General features: G+C 41.4%; 1 protein-coding gene across 3 annotated transcripts in view; it reads left to right on the forward strand.

Annotated features, from left to right (window-relative positions):
- Positions 1-1,125: 1,125 nt before the first annotated feature.
- DCLK2 (doublecortin like kinase 2) overlaps positions 1,126-24,184 on the forward strand; it is a 146,666-nt gene continuing 123,607 nt past the window's right edge. The window contains exons 1-2 of one of the 3 annotated variants that reach the window (XM_073341328.1): positions 1,126-2,519; positions 20,414-20,748. In XM_073341328.1, coding sequence (XP_073197429.1) covers positions 2,099-2,519; positions 20,414-20,748 — 756 coding nt within the window. In that variant the 5' untranslated portion in view covers positions 1,126-2,098. The remainder of the gene's footprint in view (positions 2,520-20,413; positions 20,749-24,184) is intronic. The other 2 variants (XM_073341326.2, XM_073341327.2) reach the window with 2 other exon arrangements.

Raw genomic sequence — 24,184 nt, forward strand, 5'->3', positions numbered from 1 at the left:
ACCCCAAAAGGAGTTGTAGGGTGGGTTGCAACACTGCTACCCTTACTTCTGCGCTGCTGCTGGCAGTGATGCTATCTTCAGAACTGGGCAGCTGGAAAGCAGCGGCTGCTGGCCACCCCGTTGCTGCCAGCAGCAGTGCAGAAGTAAAGATAGCATGGTATGGTATTGCCACCCTTACTTCTGCACTCCTGTAGGGTGCTGCCTTCAGAGCTGGTCATCTGGCCAACAGCTGCCGCTCTCCAGCCACGCAGTACAGAAGTAAGGGTGGCAATACCATGACCTCCCATAAAATAATCTTGCACCCCACCTGCAACTGCCGTTTGGGTCAAGCCCCCCCCAGTTGAAGAAACACTGTATTTGTGCTGGAAATGGCCCATCTTGATTTTCATACACATTGTGAGGAGAGTGGTCACTTTGGATAAGCTATTACCAGCAGGAGAGTGAGTTTGTGTGTGTGGTTTTTGGAGGGGGGTGAGAAAACCTGGATTTGTGCTGGAAATGGCCCACCTTGATTATCATACACATTGTGAAGAGAGTGGTCACTTTGGATGAGCTATTACCAGCAGGAGAGTGAGTTTATGTGTGTGTGTGTGGGGGGGGGGGGGGGCGGAGGGTGAGAAAACCTGGATTTGTGCTGGAAATGGCCCACCTTGATGATCACTTTAGATAAGCTATTACCAGCAGGACAGTGGGGTGGGAGGAGGTATTGTTTCATGGTCTCTGTGTATATAATGTCTTCTGCAGTTTCCACGGTATGCATCCGATGAAGTGAGCTGTAGCTCAGGAAAGCTCATGCTCAGATGAATTGGTTAGTCTCTAAGGTGCCACAAGTACTCCTTTTCTTTTTTGCGAATACAGACTAACACGGCTCTTACTCTGAAAACTGTGAAACCTGTATAGTGTAAAGTAAAAACACACAAAAGATCAGAATTCACTGAGGTCCCTGAGGTGTTGTCCACCGCGATGAATTTGGTAGGGCCCTAGGTATAAGCTGCAGCCTAAGTGCTGCTTACAATGGGGCTGATAACAGGCAGCTCTTGCTCAAACCCAGCTGGGCTCATTAGGGCAGGAGATGGTGTCTGTCTAGGACCGGGGAGAAGCCCTCGCCTGCCTCACACGCTGCATTGCCATGAGTGCGGAGTGGCTGGGTTGCCGCCGCAGCTCGCTCCTCCTGTTGGATCCTGTGCGCCGGGCTATAGAAGTGGCCGGTATAGAAAGGCGTAGGGGGGAGGGAAGCTAGGGGGCCGGGCGTTTGCTTTTTCACAGGGTAGTTCCACTAACAGCCTTCCCCAGCTGCTGCTCCTACCCGCTGGAGCCGTGCAGGGCGGGGCCGCTGACTCGGGGGCTGATTGTTGCAGGGCTGTCCGCCCCCGGAGGAGCCTGGATTCGTGCCTCTCCTCTGCGCCTTGTGGGCGAGCGGCGAATGCGCGGTAGCCGCGCGAGGCATCCCCCTGCCTGCGGGCCGCCCATGTGATCCGAGCCCCGCGGGCTCCCGGCGCGCTGTGGCGGGCGATTGGAGCTGGGCATTCCGGATTGGGAGACGCTGGGAGCGGGCGGGAGAGACATGCCTTCCCCACCCCCACCTCCTCCGCAGAGAATGGCCTGATTGGGGACATCATGGCTAGCCGCATCCTCTTTATTGTGTGAGGCGGCGTGGCCACAGCTGGGAGGCGGCTGCCCCCGCCAGCAACTCCTCAGCCTCCCGAAGTTTGTGCCCTGTGTCCTAGCTGCTGCTGCTGCGTGTGGCCGCGAGATGCTGAGTTAGGCTTTCCTTGGGCAGCCAGCAGGGATGCGTCTGTGAGGGGGTGCATGTGTGCCGTGAGAGGGGGCAAAGATCAGCACACCGCAGGACAGTTAGTCCCCAGGGCAACGCTGGCGCTCAGGGGTGTAAATACTGAGCAGGGTCGGCGCCGCTCTCTCGCCAGATCCTTCCAGGCGGGGTGGCTCGGAGTGATGCGAAATTAGGTGTGCGCTGTATTTGCATGCCCTGAGCCCGGTTTAGCGGCAGGTTTCTGGAGACTCGGCTCCGTGGAGTCTGGGGGGAAAGCAGGGGGATTAGCTGTTGGAAGGGGCGAGGGTGCAATAAATAAAGCAATAAATGGCCAGCAACAGGAGCATTGAGCTGGAGCACTTTGAGGAGCGGGACAAAAGGCAGCAGCGCTCGGGGGCCCGCAGAGCGGGGACCGGCTCGAGTTGCAGCAGCAGCTCCGGGCCCAAGGGGAACGGGCTCATCCCAAGCCCCGCGCATAGCGCCCACTGCAGCTTCTACCGCACGCGGACGCTGCAGGCCCTCAGCTCGGAGAAGAAAGCAAAGAAAGCCCGGTTCTACCGCAATGGGGACAGGTACTTCAAGGGCTTGGTGTTTGCCATTTCCAGCGACCGCTTTCGCTCCTTCGATGCTCTCCTGATCGAACTCACCAGGTCGCTGTCGGACAATGTGAACCTGCCCCAGGGGGTCCGCATCATCTATACCATTGATGGCAGCAGGAAACTCACCAGCCTGGAGGAGCTAGTGGAAGGTAAGAGAGACACCTGCAGGAGCTGAGGAGTAAAGTCCAGGATGGCTGGCTCCTAAGAGGGGCATTGCTGAGGCTGGTATGACCTCTTACCTTGTATTCCTGTAAGGCACCTTCTCTTGTTATTCCCCCAGCATGTTGTGCCTTCCCAGTCCCACCCCATCTCCACAAGGCATTTGCATTCTCCCATTGCGTTTTCTTCTGTCTAAACCCACAAGGCACCTTAACAAGAGTAAAAAGAAAAGGAGGACTTGTGGCACCTTAGAGACTAACCAATTTATTAGAGCATAAGCTTTCGTGAGCTACAGCTCACTTCTTCAGATGCATATCGTGGAAACTGCAGCAGGCTTTATATATACACAGAGAATATGAAACAATACCTATTCCCACCCCACTGTCCTGCTGGTAATAGCTTATCTAAAGTGATTTCCAGCACAAATCCAGGTTTTCTCACCCTCCACCCCCCCCCACAAATTCACTCTCCTGCTGGTGATAGCCCATCCAAAGTGATAACTCTTTACACAATGTGCATGACAATTAAGCTGGGCTATTTCCTGCATAAATCCAGATTCTCACATCACCCCCACCCCCATACACACACAAACTCACTCTCCTGCTGGTAATAGCTCATCCAAACTGACCACTCAAGAGTAGTTACTTAGGGTTGAATTCTAACGCCATTGGCTTCAATCCAGCATTAGTCTGGATTTACACTGGTGTAACTGGGTGGAATTTGGCTCCTTTGCATCTGCAAAGGGCAGTTTAAAAAACAAAAACTAATGCATCTTCCAGGTAAGGAAGTATTAACCTTGTTTTAGAGGCACAAAGAGGACACAGGCACAGAAAAGCTGAGTGGTTTGCCCAAAACCACAGGCCTAGACAGTGGAACAGCTAGGTTTATAACTCCATTTTTTATTCCCCTACTTACACCATTCTCCTTCCTTCCTATCCCCAGTCTTTTCTCACTGGTGTTTCCCTGAGGCTTACCCAGAGGCACTCTGTGGTGGTGGTTTATTTGATCAGATGTGACTAGCTAATTGTCTGATAGTTTGTTTCAGCAGTAGGATTAGTAATAAATTTTCTGGATGTATTCCAGATATCTTTTTATTTGTTTGGGAAGGGAAATGTTTTAATTTAACTCCCATAACACTGTTATGTTAATATTGCTGTTTCACCTATAGTGATGCAGGCTTGTTCAGAACAAGAGAAAGCTCTTGCATTGTAAAATACTCTGAAAACAGTCATCCTGTAGGAGGCTTGATATTTATATTTTGGCATTTAATGGATCAAACTGGAGGCGTAAATCCCTTTTTCAGAAGTGATTTAGGGCTAAGGCCCTAATGACTTTCAGTGACACTTACGATGAGCCAAACTTTTAAAGGTGTTTTAAAGGTTGGCATCCAGTGGAATATTAAAAAAGTGCCTAATTCCCATTAAAATTTATGGGAGCTAGGAGCTGAGGCACTTTTGAAAATCTCATTGGGCAGCCATCTGCATTCTAAGTGCCTAAATACATTTTAAAAATATGGGCCATTGCTCTTATTGAAGAAGACTCCTTCTCTGATTTGTAAGGCAATGGCTCTTGCCTTAAGCAGGGATAGGAGAATCTTGTGGAGTTCTTGCAGGCCAGTCCTTGTTTTTGCAAGCCTTCTCTATAACTTAACACCCATAATCATCCTCCAATCTCCTTTTTAAACAAAAGGGACTATTCAGTTAAAAAAAATTCTACTTAAAAGGTGCCTATGCTACATATTTGGGTGTGCAATAGCCAGACTGGTACAAGTGGGTGCTCTGCATATGATACATAAATATACTGAAACTATGTTTTCATTAGTTGCGTGCTCTCTACTCATTTTTTCCATTTTTTAAAGAATTGGACTTTATTCTCCATGTAGTCTCTCTTTCATGGTCTTGTCTAAGCAGAATTTTCAGTATCATTTGAGTCACTCTTTTTCAAATGCCAGGAGCGAAATCCTGGCCCTGTTGAAATCAATGTGGCCCGAATGTCACCTCAGATGTTTAAGTCAATATGAAATTAGACAAAAGAAGTTTTCCCATCCCTAGTCTAGGTCACCTTGAAGACCATCAAAATGGGGACCTAGTAAAAGTAATCTTTTAAATAATAGTTAAATACATTTAATGCCAAAAACTTTGGGTGCTTATTAAAGTGGTTTCATGAAGGAGGTATTGCCTGTTGTAGGTGGCTTTTAGTACGGTTATTATTAAAACTGATTGATTCCTATCAGGATCATTATAAACTTTCATCCATAGTATCTTTTTTTTTTTTTTTTTTCCATGTACTGGTTAGACTCATCAGGACAAATTCTGTTTCTATACCTCTGCAGTCTTATTAACTTAAGTGGGGTTTTAAGGGTGCAAATGATGTCAGCATTTGGCTCACTGTGTCTCTCTTGTTATATGCTCATTGAGTGTGCCCGTTTGCTCTATTCATCAGATGCACAGCAACAACAATAATACCGCTATTGAAGCATCACTTTCATGGTTCTCTCGGTAGAATAAAAGGAAAAAAGATTCCCAATAATTTGCTCATTTATCCATGATCAACAGAGTTTACAGGAATATTCAAAAAGTCCTTCAGCATCATGATTGGATTAGCATATGCTCCAATTAGCATATACACCAAATTTCACCAACATTAGCTTCTGTTATAGATCTGTTTACCATGCATATAGAGGAGAGCAAACCCTGGGGCAGAAAGCATGCAGGGACAGGGAAGAGTACAAAAAATGACTCTACCATCCATAAGAGCCCATAGAAACCCTCCTTTGCGGTCAGGACTCCATCAGTTTGTGGAGAAACACTTATTCTTTACTTGCTCTTCCCTTCTGACTAAGCAGACTCGAATGGAAATCAACAGAGGACGTTGGCAGTAGGCTTGAATTGTCTCTACACCATTAGTGGAGGTGCGTATGTTGTAAATACAGTGGAAGGCTCTTGTGTATGGTGCCTGACCATCAGGTACCATACCACAGCCAGCGTAGCCACCTACCTCAGTCCTTCATGTCTCTGTTGGCAGGACAAGCTGTTTGTACTTCCTGCCCGTTACTTCAGCTGATACTTGGAACCACAAGAGTTCTGATTTGGTGGCTGCAGCAGCCACTGTATCAGGTGAGCTGAAAGAGAGCCCTCAGCCTCTGTGACCAAGCCAGTAGGTGCTGTGTTAAGCTTGTCTCAGCTCTGAGTCACTCTTTACAGCTCTTGGAAATAGACCAATCCAGTGCAGATGAGCACTTTAAGGCAAATTTGCTGTTTGTCAGTTAAATGTCTGTTTGGCATATAAGAACTGGCTGATCAAACCCTGTGTCATGATATGCTGAATCCGCTAAATTCAGACACTACATACTTTGTTATGGGTTTGGCCACATACAGTAAGAAATTCTATTGACATTTTAAAAAATATCAGTCAATCTATTGTTTTTTAATGTATATAGAGTGCTTATAACTTATCTATAGCCACAAACAAATTCAACAGCACACATCACAGCAATAAATATAACCTAACAACTGCCACTTAAAAATTTCACATCCTTCGACAAGTCTGGTTAAACATGCTTTGCATCATGTCCTGAAGGGCATGCAAACTCATGCTCTGCTGGATCAGAGATGCTGAGGACATTCCACAGAGAGTGGTCTGTCCCCAGCTCCAATATATGTAACTATCTCTGGATTGTCAATTTGACAACTCAGCTACCTGCAAAGAACGTGAAGAGAGAGGAATCTCTTAAGTTCTGCTTCTGCTTCTTGGAGTTAATGGAAGCAGGACTGTGTCCTTTTAATATATAGGACCCAAATGTGCGTGGCAAATTCATCCATAGTGTGATGAGCTGTTGGGAATAGGGAGAATAAGATTTTATTTGGGATACACCCTCTTGCTAAACCCATGTTTCTAACCTCTAGTATTTATCCTTGTTTAAGCACAGCAGGATATTGTGTGTATGTGTAAATTTCCCCCCTCCTTCTGCTGTAAATGTGATGCACGCATTTGCTATGTGTTACACCAACAAAATATTCTTGGATTGGGATAACAGGATTCCCATGTGCATTTTTATGTTTCACCTTTACATAGCCATAGTGAAGCAACCTTTTTTTTTTTTTTTTTTAAACTTTCGCTCCCTTCCCACTCCCAATGCTTAATTGGTTGAGTGCGGGACATAAGATTCGTTTACAGAAACTGAGGTATATCTGAGATGTCTAGATAAGTATCTAGTTTTTTAATTCTTGAAATTACTTTGTATTACCACTGTTGTCCAGGCACTAGGAATGGGGTGGAAACACAAGATAGTTCTTCACAATGGCAGAAACTGGTGCTCATGACTGTTTCTTTAGCATCTTCTGTTTTACTTTTTATTAGTCATGCAACCTCTCATGATCTCATACTTAGATTTTTCTGGAACTAGGAAAATATTGAGGCTCCTTGGCCTTAACCAGGAGATTATTTTGGACTTCTGGAAGAACCAGGAAAAAGTGGTCTTCATCACTGATGAAACAGGAATTCTGATGTGGCAAGTGATAGGGCATCTTTAGCGCTCTGCTCTTAGTAGTGTTTTCTTTCAACAGCTATAGTTAAACCTCTTGTGATATGTCAGCACTATTGGCAACACACTGTAAGTTGTCAAAGATGCTAGGAACATGTACGGAAGCCCTTTGGAAGGATGTAGAAAGATTCTCAGTAGGGCTGTCTTTCTGCATGGCAGGGAGCAATGTCCCAGTACATTGTTTTATCTGTCCTGAGGAGATAGCAGTTTCATGTTAAGCAGGGTGAAAAAGAAAGTGTTGGTGGGAACCAATTAGTGTGTGATCCAAGTACTTACTGCTTTTGAATATTATTACTGCAATATCAGGTTAATCCTATTAAAGTACTCAAGATTATAACTGAAGTATGCTTTTACCAAGTAGGTCAAGAATATCTTTCCTTGTGCCAGAACAACCAGATGCTAGCACCAGCTGGCAATTTGTATCTTCACTGCTTACCAAAGGCACAATTATCTTCTTGCATTGAAGCCAAAAGCCAGGGCACCTCAGAAATCATAAAGAACGTGAAGGGCAGGGATGATCTCACTGGTGGAAGGCAGGGGTTTTTTTGGTTTTGTTTGTTTTTTAAACAATGCTTCTAAAATATTTTGCATCTCTCAAATATATGTTAACTGTCTTAGAGAGATGCAGTGTTTTCAGTTTACATAGGAAATGTTAGGTTTCAGAGTGGCAGCCGTGTAAGTCTGTATTTGCAAGATCGCCTTAGTAGGAAAAAATTGTAGTTTATGGGAGTGTCTCTCAGGGTAGGTGTTTACTTCTTGTGGATAAGCCAAATGATAGAATCAGCAAGTTTGATAACCTGTGGCCTTAATCCTGCCTTTCAGAAAACTCTCATCTGTACCCCCTTACAAAATGGAAGGTGAGAGCAGGGACAAGCAGAGAAAGGAGTTGGTGACACTGAGTAAGCGTGGCATCCTAGCTTCTCAAAGGGTATGTATCTGAGGAGTTTAAGTAGCTTGAGGACAAGAGCATGATCATTGTAGGTGGTCCAAGGACCTAAGAAATCAGGAAGGAAGGAAAATGAAGTTTACCAGAGCTTTGGAAATCTCTTCTCCTTGTGGTATGAAGCACAGAAAGGATACTCTCTAATGATTCTTTAAATTGAAAGATCAGAGGGAATAGTCATCAGTAGTATCTCGCACTACGAAAGAGTCAGGCAGAAAGAGTTTGAACAGGGAACTGTCTGCATGCTTATAAGAAGTAATGGATGCTGTGAGAATGAGCTGAGGCTTATGAGACTGAAACATGAAGGGCAACCAGATGCCTGCTTTGACCTATGTGCCTCGAAGTGGCACGCTTGTAAAAAATGGGGACTGATGGTCTAGTGGCTCTTTGTCTAGGGACACTCATAACTGTGTCAGCTATTCTACTCTGTTGTGTAGTTTCTCACTGAGAAGCAGGACACTTTATCTCAGCCTCAGGATATAATAGAAGCCCATTAACCTCACAAAGGCAGACCAAGGGCCATATCTCAACCCAAGACTCTTGTTCCAAATCTACTGTTCAGAGATTGAGTAGAATACACTTGTCTCCTACACCTCTCATATTGTCATCTCCCAGGAGTGCACATAGGTTTTTTTAACCTAATGCTATCGTTAGACTGAAAATGCTGCTTATCTATAAGCTGACATCTCAGGAGTCTGTACGTTTGCAGAAAAAATAGCCTTTTGGGATGCTTTTTCATATTGTACTCTGCTCAAAGGCAGATTATTTGAAAATTTCAATAACTTTAGTTTAGCCACTTTTGTTGCCTGAACTTAGGCCTGAATCCACAAAGGGACTTGGCACTGCATTACCTAACTTCTAGGTGCTAGGAAAATCACTGAAACAACAACTGGGATTCACAAAGCTTGTGTTAGAAACCTAGACTCCCTGGCCTATACAATACGTAGAGAGAGAGAGAGGTGTTTAAGGGCTTGTCTACCCACTGGATCGGTGGGCAGTGTTCGATCCAGCGGGGTCAATTTATCACATCTGTAGACGCGATAAATCAACCGCTGAGCACTCTCCCTTCTACTCTGGTACTCCACCAGAACGAGAAGTGCAAGCAGAGTTGACGGGAGAGCGTCAGCTATTCACTTACCGCAGTGAAGACACCGCGATAAGAAGACCTAAGTACCTCGACTTCAGCTACTCTATTCATGTAGACAAAGGATTTGCACAGGGGGTCTCCAACACTGTAGAAGAGTGCTCTGACTACCGAGCTATGTAACATCCTGACTCTCCCTCAGTTTCTCCTGTTGAAGCTGTTTCACTTTGTAACAATAAAGAGTGATTGAAGTAAGGGGAGTGGGCTCTGGGTCTTGGACCGCTGAAGTGGATGCCCTGACCGCTGAAGTGGAAGCCCTAACCACTGAACTCTACAGTCTATTCACTCTCTGGCCCAATGACTTTTGAAGCTATTCCACTGTGTATAAATACTTAAATAAGAGAGATTGAGATGTTCTCCCACCAACATAGCTGCCACCGCTTGTGGGGGTTGGTTTAATTATGCCAATGGGAGAGCTCTCTCCTGTCAGCATAGAGTGGCAACGTGGGAGAATTTATGGTGGTGCAGCTGCAGCGGTACAGTTCTGCCGCTGTAAGGTCTCTAGTGTAGACATAGCCTAAATTAGGTGTCCAGGGAACTTTTTTACCCTGAAAATTTAGGCACTGAGTCAATTTAGGTGCCTGCAGGGTTAAGCGGCAGCTGAGCAGGAGTTTTGTGAATCACAGTGAAGTGTAACACTGGAACTGAAGTGATTAAATCAGAGGTTTAAACACCTAAGGCCCTTGGTGAATCTGGGCCTCCATATTCTCTCCATGTGTTGGCATTCTGAGAACTCAAGCTTTTTTGTTTTAAAAATTTAGCATGTACTTAATCCTCAGTCAGGAATGTAAACTTTATGGACTTTGAGAGAAAAAAGATTACTTATTGAGAAATGTTGTAAGCATTTGAAAATAGTGGACTGCACATACACAATGTAGCTTATCAATTTAAGTATGGGTATTCACATATTCATATCTAATTTTTTTCATATATAGACACGCATTCAAATAAACACAGATAACTTTTGTTTGTCTAATATTTGAGTAAATGGACTAGCCTTTGCTCTATATCTGGAGCAGTTCAGTCTTGAATCTCATGTGATGATTTAAAATAAGGGATATTTATAACCAAGGAAGAGAAGCATGAAAAGCTCCATTATTGCAATATTATGGTTGAAGTTTTAACGGCATTTAAAAAGGAAACTGAACTATGAGGTTCTCGAAATTATGAAAAAAGATTCTGATCTCAGTTACCTTAATGTAAATCTGGTGTAAATGAGTGTAAATCTGGTGTAAACTGAATCTGGCCCATGCATTTCTTGAATTCCCTGAACTTTGTGTGGTTAAAATTTCCATCATAACTTTATTTATTACTTGATCATTGTTGTTTTTACTGTAATTCGGGGTCAGGAAAGAGGAATGCTATTAAATATTAGTATGTGTAAAATTGGAGACAACTTATGGTGTCTAGGAGAACTAGATGGAAGCATCTTGTGATAGTGGATGCTGGTTCATACTTCGTTTCCCACTAGATTGTTATGCAGCTTCCAACATATAGGAAGTATGGCAAAGCACTTACTGTAAGCATTTTATCCTGAGGCCTCTAAGACGCTTCAACAATCCCAAGATAAACTCATTGACGCTCCAGGAAGTACAGTGAACTGCATTACGTCTATTCTGAACTGAGAGAGCTGAATGGGATCATCATATCTTGTGAATACAGAGGGTCAGATTTTGCTGTTATTACTAGAGTAAAACTTGTATTGAAGTCTGGGGGAATCTAGAACTGTAAGGCTGAACTGTAAGGTTCAGAATGGCGAGGTTTAAATGGAATATCTGTAACTCTTCCTTTGGCAACCTGTGTTTTTGATCATGAGACATCAGAACACTTTTGGCTTGCTTCTTAAATGTGTAGCCAGTTGGCTGTGATGTATAATGTTCATGCCATGAAAGGCACTGAGATATTTGGCAGCTACTTTACTCATGAACATGTATAATCATAAGTCACATACATTTTTATTTTGTGGTGCTGTTCAAGATTGTTTTTTTCTTCATTTCATGAAGTCAGAATATTTACATAGCCAGATATAAATATATTATAAAGTATTTATTAATTATAAGGATATATTTAATAAGTATATCTGCTTAAAATAAAAAAAAATAGTATATCCCAATTTTACATGAAGGCAGAAAATAGTTGGTCTCAAGAACTCTCTTGATAATCATAAGGACAGGACCCATCTCTCTCATTTTTTCTCTAATCTGTGCAGTATCAGTTTTTACAGCTGCACAGCCAAATGCCCTGAGATTTTGTAGGTTGCTCTGAAAACTGTTCCTCAAAAGTTTGAGTCTTGATCCCAAAGCCTTGGGTTAGGTTGTGACCGGTTTTTCTGTGAAGAATACAATGTTGGGAAAATTTTTAGTTTCCCAACCCAAGGGCAAACTACTTAGGAATTTGGGTTTTACAGGCAGGTAACATTTCTTCTTCATGTGTAACACTCCAAACTCTGAGGCAGAGAGTAAGAAACCAGTTAAATTATTTGTTGATTGTATAATGATCCAAAATGTCAACAGATGTTCACCAGGAGGATTTCTGCACAGAAAAGATGTCACTTCTTGATTGCTGTAAACACTATTCTAAATCTCTGTATTTTACATATGCCCCATTGATATTAGAATGCCAACTTGTGAGGCGCTTTCATACTTCTGACAAAATAGTTCTGCAGCCTGGCTGAGCTTCCTGCAGAATAGTTTGGCTGGTTACAGAAGCCAGACCGTAACCTACTTCAGTAGCGCTCATATTATTTCTGCCTAATACGCCTCTTATTGCTTAATGAAATTTCCTTTTCATCAGAGTATAGTTCACTTTTTTTATATTTGTAAACAACCATGTAATATCTACATAACCAATTTCATATTACAATCTAATATCTGGAGAGTTGATGGATTTATGCTGAATACCAATGTTGTACATCAGAGGTTCCCAGTTTTTGTTTGTTTCGCTGTGCCCCCCCTTTGGAGAGTGATGTGCCATACGCATCACATTTTTCTAAGAAAGAGTATTTCCGTGGATGCCTAGGGTCAGGGAGTCCATCCTGGCTAGGTGCCCAACTGCTCCCTGGCCTGTGAGCATCCCCTGCTTGGGACATGCTCCAGGAAGGTGGCCCCAACTGGATGCAGACATCCATGCTGTGCACCTCTCCTCATGCTCCTGTCCCTGGGATCCCCCAGAATCATTCACAGGCCACAGGTTCCTCTGGTCCTGGCGCAATCACCAGCACGCAGGCGCAAGAGCCTGTGTGGGTAGGCAGGAACTACCTCCCAAGGGGTTGCATATGTATTTGCCCCTGAAGAGTGAGTGACCTGGTATGGCATCCTTCCCCTCCACCTCTGGCACTGGGAGAGGCCACCAAGTTCCCTTGTTCCTCATCCCTTCCCCATTCCACCAGCCTGACAGCGGCAGGAGCTGGAGCAGGACACTCAGCTAGTGAGAGAAATTATGTTATCAACAATATTTTGAAGAAACAAGAAAAAATTCTTAACCAGTCTCCTGTCCCACAGCTTGAAAAGACTCCTGCTTTGTATTTTTAGCAAGGCAATTGCTATATGTATATGCCATTTGAGGTTGTTATGCATTAGCTTAAAAGTATTTCAAAATGTAGAGCAATGTAAAGTTCATGACATATTAAAGTCAACAGCATGTTTACATACTTGGAAATACAGCTACTATATGTATGTGGAATCACGCTAATCCTCTAGGGATGATACGTTTATGAGTGACTTTGAAACTTAGGGTCTGATCCAAAGGATTCCCATGATTTCTGTGGGCTTCATATCTGGCCCTTCATCTCCAGTTTAGATGATATGTATACACAGCTGAAATGGGAAAACCTTCTATAGGAAGGTTGAAAAAGCAGCTAAACTTATGTTCTATCAGGCTGGAATTGCACTTTTATGCATTTGTTACATTGTGTTGAATGATATATAGAAACTATTTCATTAATATGGGTTTAAATATAGAATGTAACCCTGGAGGGAAATATTTCTACACATCAATGTTTGTATTTAGTGGGAGCTAATCAGAGGATTTTTTGTTGTTCAGGAAATCAAAACTCTTTTGAGTTCAAATGGATTTAAAATCCGTTGGTGTAATGGTAAATATAGCAACATATCAAATTCACTGGTTTTATACATACAGAGTGATCAGTGATCACATAATGTAAAATGCTTTCAGGCAAGTCCTACTCTTTCCGCAAAAGAAAGCTACAGAGACAAAAAGGTTCTTAACACAGGAGAGTGACCTTGCTAGAATACATGGTGTTCGTAGAATGTTGCTCAAAAATTAATGCTTCCCTATCTGGATGGTAGTGTTCTTTCTTATTTTACAGATGTGGGAAATGGGTGAAGAGAACTAGAGTTTGTGCTGTCTTTTAGAAATTCCATCTGTCCTCCTGCTGAAGTGAATCCTATTTGCAGGGCAGCACTCATTGCTGGAGTGAGGGGTTGCAATTTGCACTTAAACTTCTGCTAGCACACGTAACCTGCTGGTTTGTCCAAGCAAATCAGTGGCAGATCCAAGATTATTGTTTGAGAGTTCCTGGCTCCCAGTTCCATGCATAACCCATCAGAACATGCAAAATGGTGTCTTAATGATCTTTAATTATACCAACTATCAGAACATTTAGCAAGGTCTCTGATGGTATTTAGGAACCTTGGATGAAATCCTGGCCCCATGGAAGTCAATGGAAGTTTTGTCATTGAACTCTCAATGGAGCCAAGATTTCAATCCTTGTCTCTTAAATTACTTAACCAAGCACACACTCACTCATTTATTTTAAAGAGAGAATGAGAGGGGTTTTTTCCATTTTTAAATAGTCATTTCTCTCTTCTGCTCTTATCTTTGATTTTTCCAGATGTGCAGGCATGCAAGTGTGGTAGCCCAATCTGTACCCACGTGAAGAGACGCTACCATAAATAGTATAAGAAAGCAGGCATAGAACTGAAACAATTGACAAATATCTGTAATACACTAAGGTGACCAAATAATAAGTCTGTCGTGTATCAAACTGCTTGTCAGATCAGTGTTCGTGATTGTCAAGGTTCCTTCCCCACTTTGAACTCTAGGATACAGATGTGGGGACCTGCATGAAAACCCCCTAAGCTTATTTTTACCAGCTTAGGTTAAAACTTCCCCAAGGTACAAACTATTTTACCTTTTGCCCTTGGACTTTATCACTGCCACCACCAAGCGTCAAACAGATATATAACTGGGAAAGAGCCCGCTTGGAAACGTCTTTCCCCCCAAAATCCTCCCCAAACCCTACACCCCTTTTCCTGGGGAAGGCTTGATAAAAATCCTCACCAATTTGCATAGGTGAACACAGACCCAAACCCTTGGATCTTAAGAACAATGAAAAATCAATCAGGTTCTTAAAAGAAGAATTTTAATTGAAGAAAAAAGTAAAAGAATCACCTCTGTAAAATCAGGATGGTAAGTACCTTACAGGGTAATCGGATTCAAAACATAGAGAATCCCTCTAGGCAAAACCTTAAGTTACAAAAAGACACAAAACCAGGAATATACATTCCATTCAGCACAGCTTATTTTATCACCCATTTAAACAAAACAGAATCTAACGCATATCTAACTAGATTACTTATTAAGTTCTAAGACGCCATTCCTGTTCTGTTCCTGGCAAAAAACAACACACAGACAGAGAGGGCCTTTGTTTCTTCCCCGCTCCAGCTTTGAAAGTATCTTGTCTCCTCATTGGTCATTTTGGTCAGGTGCCAGCGAGGTTATCCTAGCTTCTTAACCCTTTACAGGTGAAAGGGTTTTTTCTTCTGGCCAGGAGGGATTTTAAAGGTGTTTACCCTTCCCTTTATATTTATGATAGTGATCTATGCCAGTTTTTGCCTGTGTATGTCGGCTATTCTTTCAAATTCATGAACCTGTATGCAGCCTGTGTTTTGAAATGGAGTAGAGCTAAAATATTGAATTTCACACAATCTGAAATGGATTCTGTAACTCCTTAAAATTTTCGTTAAAAATACCTCCCTGCCCCTTTCTATCAAAGGAAGAAAATCATAACTTGACCCACCTTCTCAGAAAAAATCCTAGTAAATAGACCCCATGACTTCCCCAGATTTTCAAGAGACTTGGCCTTATTCAGACCTTGGAAAAAGGATCTGATTAAAAAAAAAATTTCATTGTTCTGGTAGATTAATATATATTTAAAATATTATAGGAGGACTCTCACTGTTGTGACGGGTATTCCATTATAAATCTGATAAACTGTGTGTCACATTAACTAGCGTATCCTGTAAATAAAATATCCTGTAATGATGAGCATCTGTAATGGCAATGTTGAGGTAGCACTGGGAAGATCTATAATGGTAAACATTCTAAGAACAGGAAGTCCCTTTCTGTTCTGTTGTCCTTTAATTACATTATAAAAACTAATACATGGATTTCAACCAGGGAACCTGTTTCTGTCCCATTTTCTTTCCTCCAGCCTCTTTAATTTAAGCCTTGGCCATCAGGCTTTTGTTTATTTTTTAGCATTGGATACATGAATGTTATTGAAAGGAAGCAAATATCACGTGAATTAGCATTTTGTAGCCAAAGGCCCTTCCTCTTTTCCTATTGGATTAACTCACATTAATATTGAAACCTCTATCTTTCTTCAAAGCATCTGTCACTCAAATTCCAAGTGATTTAGAAAATAAAAGCTTTTTGGGTGAAACTGTAATCACTAAAGTTCTATCTGCTTTTGGTACATTTGTGAAGATCTCATGGCACTACTTCTAAGAATTTTCCCTTCTTGTGGCACTGTAGTGCAAGAGTTATATAGCTGCTTGATGTACTTTACCCCAGAGGTTGCTGATTTCAATGGTTTTATGTAATATCACTTTTGGGATATTGGAAATATTAGTATTTCTGTAATGGTTACAAGATATCTACTCTGATGTTGTTCAGTTAAGGATAAGTTCCTTCATATAAAAAGTTGGTAGAAAATTAAAAAATGATAAGTGAACTGAACCCAAATGTGGCTAATAAAATATTTTCCAACTTGCGTGCCTAAAGTTAGGCACGTAAATGAATGGCAGATTATTTTTCCTTCTTCCACAGAAGGTGGATGGGAGACGGTTCACTTCTGAAAAACAAGCCACAGATTAAGTGCCTAAATATTGATTTTAAGTTACTAAAATTTGAAAATGCTGCCCCAAGTGACTTACCCAAGATCACATAGTAAAAAGTTTGCTGAACTGAGAGTAGAAAACTGGTAATTGGGATTCCTGGGTTCTGCTTTAATCATTCAAAACATTCCCTTTCATGCAAAATATTAATATTTCCTTTTGTCCCACTATACTCTGCCCCTTCCTCAGCAATTTCACAAAGAAATCTGCTCCTTTTAAAACAGCTTCAAGAAAAAAAAATTGGTCTGTAAAAAATGTAGTTCTGTAACTTAACCATGGGGGAGAGTGTTTTTTATCTGCTAACATCTGTTTTTACAGCTCATTTAGAAGTGTGTTTTCCTTTAGCTGCTTGGCATCTATAATTTTAATAAGCTTATTGGCAAGGGTTAAGATAGATCTCCCAAATCACTGGGCGTTTCTATTTGGCAATCCAATATTTAGAGACAGAGTAGCCTTATAGCACAATAGGAGTCTAGCAGAAAATAAGTATGTACCCCTGAATCTAGTAGAGTAAAGACTTAGTAGTTTCTGCAAACTTAATGTGAAAATATTGCTGGAAGAGAATGATAATTCTTAAACTAGTTCACAAATTTCTTTATGATGGGTAAAACAGTGATGTGATCTTGCCAGAAAATTGATATGACCGCTTAGTTTAAAACTCTTGTTATATCAGAGTCCAGATCTGCCCTCTGATATGCACGCTTTGTTCTCATTAAAATCAGTGGAAGCTCCATGCAGGTATTCAAATGATGAACTAATCATACAGAAAAATGAAGAGAATGGGCCAGATTCTTTCCTGCAACTAAGCTGTGCTTGTTGGACGTAGAGGCATGGGGTTTCAGGGAGCTGGTTTCAGTCCCTGATTCTTATAGACTCATAGGCTTTAAGTCCAGAAGGGACCATTGTGATCATCTAGCCTGATCTCCCGCACATATCAGGCCACAGAACCTCACTCCAATGGTAGATCTATAACCTCTGGCTGAGTTACTGAAACCTTCAAATCATAATTTAAAGACTTCAACTTACAGAGAATCCATCTTTTACTCTAATTCAAACCAGCAAGTGACCTGTGTCCCATGCTGCAGAAGAAAATGAAGAACCCCCATGGTCTCTGTCAATCTGACCTGGGGGAAAATTCCTGACCCCCCAAATATGGTGATCAGTTAGGGCCTGAGCATGTCTGCAGGACCCACCGGGCTGACAATGGGGAAAGAATTCACTGTAGTAACTCAGAGCCCTCACCATCTATGGCCACCGGAGATGTTTGCAAGATATTCTGATAATTGATGTGCATAAGCCCTAGTACCAATGGCGAGGGCCCTATCAAATTCATGGTCCATTTTGATCAATTCCATGGCCAGAGGGCTTTAAAATTGGTCAATTTCACGTGTTCAGACTTTTACATCTGAAATTTGAGTGTTGTGACTGTGGGGCTCCCTTTTCTGGCAGCGGGGACTCACAGCTAGGAGCCCCCCGGCTGGGGCACTCCCAGCAGCAGGGGAAGATTGGACCCACATCCAAAACCTCCTCTAGCTGCAGGAACCTTTGAGGCCCATCACTGGCGCTTCCTGCAGCAGGGGGATGCACTCAGATGTGGGTCTGATCTACCCCTGAGAGTGGCCATGTAGGAGAAGGACAAGTCCTGTCTCTCCCCAGCCTGGCAGGGACTTGCAGCTAGGAGTCCCCTATCTGGGGTGCTCCCCACAGCAAGGGGAAGATCAGATTTCATGGAGAAGGGCTTATTTTACAGTCTGTGACGTGTGTGTGTATGTGTGGGATATTGGGGCTCCTATGAATGATGCGACAAGGAACCAACCTCCCCTTTCTTATAGCCTACTGTAACCCTCCTAGGGGGTAGGGATGGGGAGTGGATGGTAAGGTCCCAGCAATGGGTTGACTGGAGGACCTGGATGGAAAATGAAGTGGGGGCTCGTGGAAGCCCCGGGTAGTTATTTGGATGATCATGGAGTTGCCTGCACTGTAGACTTTTATCTGCCGAGTACTCCCAGACATCTAATAATAAAGTTGTGGCCTGATTAAATCCATATCAAGAGTCTCCTATCCTTCTTTCGGTATAGACGGTTAATGGGGCTGGGTTAGATAATTATTTAATGATAATGTTGAGATTCAAGAAGTTAAAGCTTTATAACCCTTAAAGCACAAATTGTCAACATCATATATCAAAGTATACAAAGTAAATATTTTTTAAACTCTACGTTCTCAAGAAACAATTTTCCTTGACTATCTGTAAATTTTGATGATTATCAATGAAAATATTTTTTGTGTGTGTGTATAGTGAAATCCAAGCCTATGTATTAAATATCTCCAACTGATACATTTCATAGACACACTGCAGACATTGACTCTGTCTTATCCTTTTAGTATGAAATATCGTATATAACACCTTTTGGTATTAACAGAGATTTTCAAACTGTCAGCTATAAAAGGACTCTAAACTGCAATCTGCCAGTGCATAGTGTCTGATATGTTCCTGTTGACCTCAATGGGATCAATTCCCAATGACATCAATAAGCAGAACTGGGTTCCAAATTATCCAGAACAAAAATAACTAATAATGTATTTTCTTCAAATATAGCAAGTTAAATAAGCTTCCTGGGAGATTTAGATATATAGTAAACTAGAAAGGGAAAAGTCACTTCGACTAGATTAAGAAAACAAATAAATTTCATATCATAGTAACTCAAAGGCAATCTGCAGGTTTCTGCAACCTGTGAAGGAAATTTACAGTTTCTTTTGCTATTAGGGTAAACAATGCAACTTTCAGGCCAGGTCAGGGTTTTTTGTTTTTGTTTTTGTTTTGTTTTTTGAATCAAAGTTATAGAGGAGCAAAGAAGAGGGTTTTGTAATGGAAATTAGTTAACTATGGATATGCTAACACGCTTATGCAAAGTGTAACATCATGTATCTAATTTTCTTCACTTTTGAATTCTCTACATGTATCATGATTATCAGTCATCATTTATTAATAAAACTAGATTAAACATTTACAAACATTTTATTATAGGTTGCATGTTCATTCCAAATTAGAAAAAGGCCCATTGGGAGCAAATTTAAAACCTAGGTTTTAGCACAGAATATTCTGAAACCTTTTGAATAGATCTACTGAAAACTGGCTGTTCTGTATCCAGTGTTAATTTAGCATACTAATACAACCCCAGAGAATTATCATTATTCAGTCTAGAGTTCTGTTGCTGTTACTTTATAACTCCCTCCAGCAGTTTTTCCATTTCTCTGGTGTGTGAAATGATCCAACAAAATTCTGTCAACCATGTGACACTGCTTTTCTGTTAGTTTGCATAAGAGTCGTATATACAGCATATATGGGTTTTTTTCCCCCATGAATGATTAAAGATGATTGAAATTCTGGAAACTGCTGGGCTTTCTTTGCATTTATTGCCTTAAAGAGTAGGGTATACATATTTTACAGGCCATATGCTGTCAATGTTTTAACTAGAGGCTTTTATAAAATTCCCCCCTAACCACAAAGCCTAGAGTGTTTGGGCTTCAAGAGAGGGAGGAAGGACTAGATAATCTATTAATTTGTTTTCCTATTTAAATATTTAAAATGTTTCCAATAACCTGAGGTGGTAGGGAGGCAACATCACAAAGCAAGGTAACTAATATTGATGTACACTTTTTCTGCAAATTCTTAAACTTTTTCTCCTGAAAATTATCTAGTATATTACTAAAATATCAGTGTACAACTTGTCTCTGTAGGAAAGCCCAGTTCATCCTATTGGGTATATTCTACAGGGTGGGATGAGGGGAGGGTGGTGTTTTTTGTGAGCCCCACAAATGTAATATTTTGCAGAGATAATATAGAAAAGGAGCTCCGAGAGAATGAGAAACCTCTCCAACTCTCCCTTCAGTTTGGGTTAGCAGACTTTTTAACAAAAAAAAAAAAACCTCTACTCTAGCATATCACTGTGGTTTAGATTGGAGTCAATTGGACAGGTGGATTGTATTGGAAACCAAACACATAGCGCTGCTTCAGACAAGAAATTGTCAGTTTGTTCAACTATTCCATATATTCTCCAATCTGCTTAACATAAAACCCTTAATCACAATGTCTTTCTTATTTTTTTTTTCTTCAGGTGAAAGTTATGTATGCGCATCCAATGAACCATATCGCAAGGTTGATTATACCAAGAATGTCAATCCAAACTGGTCTGTGAATATTAAGGCTGGGTCTGCTCGATCCTTGACATCTCTGACATCTATGAAAAGCGAAGTAAAGGAGAGTAAAGATTTCATTAAACCCAAACTGGTGACTGTTATTCGGAGTGGAGTGAAGCCACGGAAAGCTGTGAGAATTCTGCTGAATAAAAAGACTGCTCATTCCTTTGAACAGGTTTTGACTGACATCACAGAAGCCATTAAGTTAGATTCAGGCATTGTCAAGAGACTTGTAACACTAGATGGGAAGCAGGTAAGAGAACAAACCAACTTGGATATTGAATATTGGGTACAAATTAAGCTGCCTCTACTTTTCTATTCTGTCATCATTTTCAGTTTTTCTTAACATCTAAGTTCTACCCTGCTTATGAATATTTAGTGTATTTTAACAGTCATTAATTTTTCCAAAGCCTTCCTTTATCATCCTAGAAAAGTAGGTTTGATATTTCTCAACCAGCAGATGTAATCACAATTTGAGAGGCTGGAATGGGGAAAAGTTTAAAAAAAAGTATACCCTCCCTCTCCCTTCCCAAATCCAGGTTTCCTGTCTCCAGTAGATGACTGCTTCCACCTACAGGATATTATAGTACAAATTCACTAGTTGATACCAGCGTGTGCATGTGGGAGGGGGCCCTCAGGGAAAATGAAAATATCATCTTGTAGTCTTGCTACCTCCTCCCCCTGCTTATTTATTTCACCCACCTGTTACCTCTTGTCTTTGACTTTTGCAGGGTCTTTGGGATGGACTAGTTTGTGTAGTGTCTAGCACAACAGGACTTCAATCTATTTCAGGCTGTTAGCCATTTCTATAATATAGATTATTAAAACTCCAGGGTACATTTATGACCTCAGCACATTAGGGATGGGGACATTTTGGGTGATGTTATGCTGTGGACTGAGGAGAGTCTTCAGTTCTTGGCCTTCTATGGCACTTGGGAATGCTCTGAAACAGGGCAAAACACATTTGGCTGCTGCATTGACTTTTCCTCATGGTCTTGGGAAGTGGGTATGGCCAGGCTATGATTAGAGTGGTAGTGAGGAGGAAGCAGTAAGTGTTCTCAGGCAGGGTAAGCAAACTTCTAGAAAAGCTTTCACTTCTCAGGTCTACAGCTAAGGAACAAAGCAGCAGATTAGGAGAGCTGTTACTGTTACCTCTCCATTACTGTGCAGTTTGTTTCAACTGTGGAGGAGAGTAAAGATGGCAACTGCTCTGTTAAGGAAGGGAGATTCAGAACGTTACCCCAGCACAGACTGAGAATTGCCCTACAGGACAGTAATGTACCCAGATGGCTGGGGACAGTAATATCAGTCATTTCATGCTGAAATTCTGTTTCTGTATATGCATTTCCCTTTTCAAAATGAAGCTGTGGAAGCAGATATTTCCAGCACAACCTGCTCGTAAAAGCTATCTCTTCTCCTTCCCTGTTCTCCACCCCCAATAAACATAAAGCATGGAGCTAACTAAGGTCCTTAGCTGATACAATTGAATCTGAGTAGGCTTTGCTCTATTGACAGAACTATCCTTCACAGTGCAGCGTTTGTCCATACGTACAAGTGGAAAAAACAAAACAAAGGTAACACTGAGCCCAAATGCCACTTAACCAATTCCTGACTTCTTTGCAGGTGCAGCATTAGATTGGCCCATCATGCATTTGAGGAAGAAGTGGGGGCTGGGAAGCAGTAAGTTTAGAGTAACTAGCTGTTTCCCAACAGATAATGGTTCCTTCATCTCATGCTGTAGCAGTGTTTCTGCAAGCCTCAGTTATTTCTAGTGGGGGAAATAGCCTGTTGCCTAGCTCTGCTTCCACCCGAGTCATATTCTTGGTGATTAGCTAATGTGGATGGTTGCACAGGTAACCCTACGGGGGCGCTGTCTTCATGCACACTGATTAGCAGAAAGGCTCCTTTGCTTTGGCAGGTAACTGCTCCACCCCCTTAGAGGGGGAGAGATGCTTCTGCCTTTCCTGCAGTAATGGCCTGACTCTCTCACTCATATAACTGTGTGCATACGGGTTTTTGGTTTTTTGTCTGTCCTTTGTTGGTATACATAGAAGTTGGCACCAAGGGCATTTGTATGGTTTGGCGGATGGAGAGGCGCTTTGGTTCCAATTAGCAGTTGATGGAGATTTCTGAGCCCATTTTCCCGAATGTGGTAATTACTTATTCTTCCAAATTTGCTAGGAAGGCAATTCTTTTGTGTTGATGTCATATTGCTGGCAAAACTTGAAAGGCAACTTTAAAAAAAAAAAAAAGGTATTTTGTAATTGTAAAATGCAACTGCTGTTGTGTTTTTTATCTTACTTATCTCCTATAAAATACTCTACTAACCCTTCTGGCTTCTCAAAAATTAAGAAAAGTATAAATTGTGCTCTGCTAATTTGGAATTGATATAGGATGTTTGTTTTAAGTTAAGACATACAGCTATTAGTGGCAAAATAATAGTTTTCGTCACAACGTTCCTCTTCATTTCAAAGGGAATCCTTAGTTTACTTGTTAATTTATTTAATTTTTTTATTTTCAGTTGAGAGATTTACACTCTGAGGGGGAGATGATCATTAAATTAATGATCTTTTGAATAAAACTTCCTTTTAATTTTAAGCAGTACATTGGAAACAAAAGTCTCAAAATAATTTTGTCTAATATTTTTCATCTATACATCAGACTATTATTCTTTTACTATAGCAACAACATGACTGTAGTTATGCATAGAGAGAAGCATTTCTTGAGCTTTGTATATTATGAGACAGTTGTGTATTTTAAGCCATAATTTATAACATCCAATTAAACGTTCTTCATTCCTTTAAACACCAATGACCTGTAGTTACAACAATAAGATCTGGTCTTTAGATTGTTAGATTCTGTTGAGAGTTGAACAACTAGTTCCTGTTTCCCAGATTCTGACAGGGCAACTGAGCAAGACACAAAGCTCTGGTAAAAGTACCCTGGTCTAGACTTTCTTTTCCTCTATTCTGGGGGATTTGCCGGATGTCTTCCTACAACCAGAGTGAGAGCTGTGTGTTTCCTCTTCATTCTTTGCCGGAATCCCTCATTCCTACTCTGAAGTGAGGCTAGACAGACTAAACTTTGTTTAGAAAGTTAATCCTCTGTGCCCCAAATAAAGGATGGAGTGTTTAGATCTTGTTAAAGGAGCTCAAAGTCGTTACCAGCACAGACTGGATATTGCCCTACAGGTCAGCAATGTATTCAGATGACTGGGGACAGTAACCTCATGCTGAAATTCTGTTTCCTTATATGTTCAAGAAAGCTCATTCTCTTGTCAGCTGCATGGTATAGAAATAGAAAGCACATATCGTTCACACAATGGACATAAAATATTGTTTGTCCATCCTCATCTTGACTCACCTCTCTTTCTCCTTCATACCAACTGCTTGGTGGTTTTTATTAACAGTATTATTGGGAATTTCCGTAACAATTCAACAAGACTAAAAAGTTGGGATCCTCCCCCAAAAGTACAAGATAACGAATTATACTGACTGAAAGAACATGCCTCAAACAATAGTTAATGCTTTTAGCTTACCTTTAGTCCCTGAAAACCAATGTTATCAAGGTAGCTATCTCCATGCTGCTGAGTTGAAACAAATTCTCTACACTGTTCTTTTAGAACAGCTCAACATAAGAGTCCCATAACTTTATCTGGTGTTAAGTGACCTTCGATGTATAAATAAATG

The sequence above is a fragment of the Lepidochelys kempii genome, chromosome 4 (genome assembly GCF_965140285.1).
Source record: "Lepidochelys kempii isolate rLepKem1 chromosome 4, rLepKem1.hap1, whole genome shotgun sequence".
NCBI classification, from domain to species: domain Eukaryota; kingdom Metazoa; phylum Chordata; order Testudines; family Cheloniidae; genus Lepidochelys; species Lepidochelys kempii.